Below are 6,000 nucleotides of genomic sequence, written 5' to 3' on the forward strand. Positions count from 1 at the left end.
TGCTTTCAAGGCTTGCCATCCGAAGATAAAGACCTTCTACTTTGCTGCGGAAAATGTAGACGACATGTCCCGGTGAGTTAATGAGGCTTTTATAGCCGTATTGCACACTCCCCAAACATTTAAACCCATACTGTCTGCAAACTGAATCCCCCTACTAATAGACTGCCCTCTCTGTTTGAAACAAAGTAGTTTTGTAAGTTTATTAGTCAACCAGTTGAACACACACACGCACACACACACTGGTATGAGATGTTTCATTGGATGTTGAAATGCTGTGCGTCAGTGCTGTTGTTCTCCCCCACAGGTGGCTTAGTCGTCTCAGTATGGCAGTGGCAGGCTACTCTGAGCAGCAGGAGAAAATGCGCCAAGACCAAGGTGAGATTAGTCACAGTCTGTGTTCACGGTGCTGCAAGAATTTCTTCAGCTGTTACAGGTCAACAGTTATATAAAACTGATGATTTCTAAGCAGTGGGGCGTCACGCTGTTGCTTTTCGATTGAGGAATTACGTACATAAAAGTTGAAACAAATGCGTGAATAATTATTTTGCCTAGTCTTCATTTGGCAGAGGTTTTGATTTGCTGTCAGAGGCTCACAGCAGTAATTAAGCTCCTGTCTTTACTGTTTAGAACTGGAGGTGCAACAACTTTTGCACCACAAATGGACAAAACTGGTTGTTCCAACATTAACGTTTCTTTAAAAAAAAGTGACTGTAGAGATGACTCCATTTAAATTCTTGCTTCTTTAGTTTGGTTCACTTGCTTTAAAGTAAAGACTTCTTTGTCTGAATCTTTCCACTGGGAGATGAGCTCATTAATTATTTATTTGACTGTCAAAGTTTAGAAGAATTACAAGGAAATGAATTGGGGATTTGAAAATTATAACTTGGCTCAGAGTAAATTTGATGCTATGGCCTGGAAAAACAAGACCAGATGCAGAGGATTCAATATACAGATTTAGATCAGCAGCAGAGGCGTTGTACTTCCGCTTTACATCAGATTCAAGAATCGCTTCGTCGTGCTGAGTATAAATAGTAATTTTAAGGGGCTGAATAACTTCTTCAGCTTCTTAAAGATGGACCGGAAATAATGTAACTAACCCTTGCGCTATTTAGAGGAGCCTACGTAGGAACCTTGCATGGGTGGGTGGGTGAGAGCAGGTTTATCACAAGCTTCATGAAAACAGGGTCTTTTGCTTTACAGAAGAGTTTCTAAATTAGAACCATAACACCTCCAGAAGACCTATAAGGAAGTTCTCACATCTTAGATTCATCCTTTTTCACACTCCAGAGTGGACCCGGACTTGTACATCACACCTACCCATCCACACTCCTGCCACAGTGCCCTTGTCAGAGCTGTTAGTCAGAGTTTGATTTTTCCGACCTTATGCAGGTGTTCAGATTGCAAACTGTATGCGTGTGAGAAAAGTTACCCCTTTCTGCTGCATGTAGAAACAGTTGATTTTGCTTGAGCCTAGAAGTATTAACTCAACAGTACTTTTGTACATGACAGATTACTGGAGTGAGAGTGATCATGAGGACATGGAAATGCCCTCAATGTCCAAACAGGACAGTCCACCACCACCTTATGACACCTATCCCAGAGCATCCTCAGTGAGTCTGTCAGCCTGTAGTTCAGAAATTTATGGTTGATTTACTGAATTTTCCTCAGTGGCACACGTCCCTTATTTTTCTTACGTCTGTTTGTAATTAGGTGAGTCCTTACCTTGAACCGAAACGCGGGCATCTCTCCTCCTCTGACACCTTTCAGTCTCGTTCTTCTCACGAGGAGTTCCGCTCGGAGCCTCAGGAAGGCAGCAGCAACAATGGCATCTCCCCCGGGCCAAAGACGAGCAGCCATCGAAACTCGTGGCACGACCAGATGGAAAGCAACACACGGATGCACTACCTCCAGACGTTTCCCATGGAGGAATCCTTGTTATCCCAGGACAGGGACCAGTTGGCGATGGAGTACCGCAGGCAGGCCACGCTGCCTGCACAGCGCAGTCTGCTGCAGGAACAGTACAGAGCCCTGCCCTTGCCCCTCAGGGCCAGTATTGATTCAGAGGCAGGAGGAAAACCTCGCAGCTTCACACTTCCCAGGGACAGCGGCCTCCATGCTATCCTGGCTGCCACTGCTGCTTCTGATCAGGGGGAACCGCAGCACTATCCACTGGACCGGTCCAGGGATGCAGGTCAGATTCCTTATATGAATTTTCAGATTTACTACAGTATGCTGCCTGTCATGAGAAGCCAAACAGTTGCAGTCTTCTCTTTTGTATTTATTTTATAACATTTTTACAGGATTTGAATTCACCAAAGCCCCTTATGATTTAATAACACTATTAGGCTATAAAGCAATAGCAACATGCTGCTATGGCTAATGTAATCACAATTGTAATCACAGTGTCCCCAACAAGTCTTATTTAATCACTGTTTTGGAAACTTTTCTGGGACAAGTAAAACGCTTCTCTAAGTGGGCTTTTTATTTATATATTTCATGTTACAGAACCAAATGTCTAAACCCCGTATTCATCCAAGACCTTACTTCCAGCATCAAACCAACATCCTATTCCAAAGTGACCATGGATGAGGGAATGAGATGTGCAAACTGTAAAATCCTGCTGCACTCTATAGCTAACAGAAAAACTAATAAAATAATTATTTTCCTAAAAACTGTTTAATGATGGATTTTTGGGCTATATACCAATAAAGCTTACCAGCTGTGTGACTGAGGCCTAACCCTCTAGCAACCTGTGGTTGCTAGAGAATGATATGATTGGCAGGTGGTTGCTTCTAGTTGCTAGGAGGGCACTGCAACAAAAAAAGTCCTTGTGATTGCTTTGCTTATTGGTAGATTGCCGCTGCTGCCCACAGTCTGCATGGAAGATATTGATTTATCTCTTAATACTAGAAACTGATTGGTAGTGAAACTGGAAAGTGCAACGCAAGCTGCCTTCAGACTATTGCCTGCCTCACTGCTGCAGGTAATATGGTTCAAAAGGCAGGGCAGTGGAACTGCAGTGGTTTGCAGCGCTGCCTCACAGCAAGAAGGTTGTGGGTTTGAGTCCACTGGCCGGACGGGGCCCTCCTACTTTTAGTTTGCATGTTCTCACTGTGCATGCTTTGGCCTCTCTGTCCAATTTGTTGGGTAATTCATGACTGTGAAAAAACTTGGCTGAATCTGTGCGTTAGCCCAGACTGGCGATCTGTTCAGGTGCTACGTCACTTCTCATCCTATGACAGCTGGGATAGGCTGTGACCCCACTGAACTCCACCCTGAATTGGTTAAAATGAATGAAATCTATGGATGGGTTGAATTATTCACATATGCTTGGGAAGATTTTTTTCGTTATTAGCACAAGTTGACATTCTTCTCACAAATTTGAGGCATATTGCTTCGATTTAGACAGTCAGGCACCACCTCTTACAATAAACAATGCTATAATCACCGTGTCTGCTGTATTCAAGAGAGGTCAACAACAATATCCACTTACGTTTAATCAAAAGCGTTAAATACCTCTGAACTGAAAATCAGTTCAGATTAACACATTTGGAGCCTGACAGGTGGCTGCGATGAAGAGTTCCTAGAGCTAATCTGACAGTTTTGTGGGGGTACAAAAATGTTGAGGTAGAGATGAAGACGTCGCACACTTAACAGCATCACTGAATGGTCCTGCTGTGAGAGCCTCTCCTGCTCAGTGTTATATGCAGATCAGTCTTTTCATCAGCACACGGCTGTGCAAATGCGCTTATTTGTCATCATTTATTTTATTAAAGCTGCTAACAGGCAGTCAGAGCCAGCAAATGTCAGAGGTTGAATACTCGCTATTATTGCTTTATTGGATTGGATTTAAAGCCAGCCCATTCGCCATCCCTTGAAGTCCTCCGGGGAAGTTGTCTAAGTGAAACGAAATTTAGTCTTATTTGATACTGATTTATCTTGGCAGCCCACTGTCTTTTTCTCTCTAGCACACTCTCTAGCTCATTCTTTCGCTTTCTCTCTCTCCTTTTTCCCTCTTGCCTGATCGAGATGTTGTCGTGCCTCTCGGCGGTGTTTGGATGGCGAGGCGAGGAGGAATCCTTTCAGCCCAAGTTAATGTTGAATTCAGAATGGGATAAAGAAGCTCGCCCAAGGCCCCTCTCTTCTTGTCCTCATTTATCTATTGCTCCGTGGGTTCGGTCTCTCCACCACTTCCAATAGGGATGAGAAAGCAGACACAAAACAGGCGGCAAACAAAGCGCGATACATTTCAAAGCACAGCCCAAAAGCCTCAGAATGTACCACCCTGCTTCCAAAATACAAAACAGTGTGTGACAACTCACATAATCAGAGCCCGAGTGCAGTGTATGAGTGTTGGCAACAGGGGGCAGTGCATGAAAACAGGAGACAAATGGGGTTTGGGTAGCTTATTAGAATAATGCATGAGATTCCAGTTTCCTAGGTTTAAGGTCCTTTTTCTTCCTTTATTGCTGTCTGAAGAAAAAAGCACAAATAATACATGTAGCTCTGACTAATGTCTTAAAAACAAAAGAAATGTTTGCTCATCTCGGGAGACGTCCATAGGCTACATAATTAGTCAATAGGCTAATCAGTAAAAAATGAAAACTAGAATTGATTCATCCAATTAGCAAAATGTTTTTTTTTAATCACTCTAGGGGGAGCATTGTTAGAGGGTGTGAAAAGGTAACAAATCTCAGTTTCGACTTTAGTTTACTAATATATGTTTTTTGGTGCATTTTGTGTCTTGCCAGGCCATGGACGTGACTGCAGGATGCAGACGGACTCTCTGGTAGATTTGTACCGTGCCCTGGAGCAGACAAACCTGTCTGATCACAGACCAGCCAACCGCCTGGAATACAAGCGCTCGTTTGTCCGCCGAGTTAACGACCCCCTGCTGAATGACAAACTTCACCGCTTACGAATTCTCCACAGTTCACTCAATGTATAACAACACATTTAAGCATGAATTATTGTTTTATAAATGAGTTGCATTTGCTGATTTCTGATTCGTGCTTTTATTTTCTTGCAGAACGTCCCCCTTCAAGACACAAATCGATCGTTGGGTTTTTTAGGGTAGCCTGTTGAGAATCGGTGTGGCGGTGACAACTAAGCTATAACACCTCTGTCTGCACTTCACACAGCTGGTGTCCCAGTGACAGAAATGAAAGGCACCAAAAACCATTGTTTACCTTCTTGGTTCTCCATCTCCTCTCCTTTACAACACCTTCAACTGCAGTCCACTTGCAGGAGCACAAAGACTCGCTATCCCTATTTGCCTCATCGCTTTCTTTTTAGGATGAGGGCTTTAACAAAAGGCAAAAAAAGATGCCTGGCTTGATGAAATAAGTTATAGGCCCCCAGGGTTTATGGCAAATAAGCACTTTGATTCCATGTCAGAAATTTGTCAGAGAGGTTTTTAAATCATTGCTCAAGTGCATGGCCACGTCCCTTTGCTTCTGTTGAGTTGTTTGAACATTATGCTGGAGTTGTGTGCAGCTGCTCATTGTGCACAACATTTGGTTATGCATGTGTGTTTGATTCATGGGTATGTTTGTTGTACGAGTGTACAGGATGATATATATATATATATATATATATATATATATATATATATATATATATATATATATATATATATATATATATATATATATATATATATATATATATATATACACAGATATTATGATATTACATTACAGCAAAAGTGACTACACGGTGTTTTGGGTTACTTATACAAATTGTAAATCAAGTGCTGTGCCTCAGTGATAGTGAATGTACATTGTACTTTTCCAAGAGAGGTCAGAGAAGACACAGAACGCAAGCTATCCCTCAAACCAGAGGCACAAAAATAAAAGGCTTGGCAATAATGAACTCGTATTGTAAATTACAGATGAACGATCAGAATAGTCGTCTATTTTTGTATGCATGCTGTCTACCTGATTGTTTGTAAGACATTTTCTCCACCCCTCGGCTCACCCGCAGTCCCTTACTCACCCA

General features: G+C 42.5%; 1 protein-coding gene across 6 annotated transcripts in view; it reads left to right on the forward strand.

Annotated features, from left to right (window-relative positions):
- Nucleotides 1-5,601, forward strand: part of LOC146699978 (connector enhancer of kinase suppressor of ras 2-like) — a 31,434-nt gene extending 25,833 nt beyond the window's left edge. For 4 of the 6 annotated variants that reach the window (XM_085469941.1, XM_085469942.1, XM_085469944.1 and 1 more), the window contains exons 17-22: nucleotides 1-72; nucleotides 305-375; nucleotides 1,510-1,610; nucleotides 1,711-2,191; nucleotides 4,752-4,942; nucleotides 5,030-5,600. In XM_085469941.1, the coding sequence (XP_085326067.1) occupies nucleotides 1-72; nucleotides 305-375; nucleotides 1,510-1,610; nucleotides 1,711-2,191; nucleotides 4,752-4,942; nucleotides 5,030-5,077 (964 nt within the window). In that variant the 3' untranslated portion in view covers nucleotides 5,078-5,600. Of the gene's footprint in view, nucleotides 73-304; nucleotides 376-1,509; nucleotides 1,611-1,710; nucleotides 2,192-4,751; nucleotides 4,943-5,029 lie in introns of all 6 variants that reach the window. The other 2 variants (XM_085469946.1, XM_085469947.1) reach the window with 1 other exon arrangement.
- Nucleotides 5,602-6,000: the final 399 nt, after the last annotated feature.

This window comes from Copadichromis virginalis, linkage group LG10, assembly GCF_057382275.1.
Source record: "Copadichromis virginalis isolate Kocher_CV1m ecotype Utaka linkage group LG10, C_Virginalis_male_GT1.1, whole genome shotgun sequence".
Lineage (NCBI taxonomy): Eukaryota > Metazoa > Chordata > Actinopteri > Cichliformes > Cichlidae > Copadichromis > Copadichromis virginalis.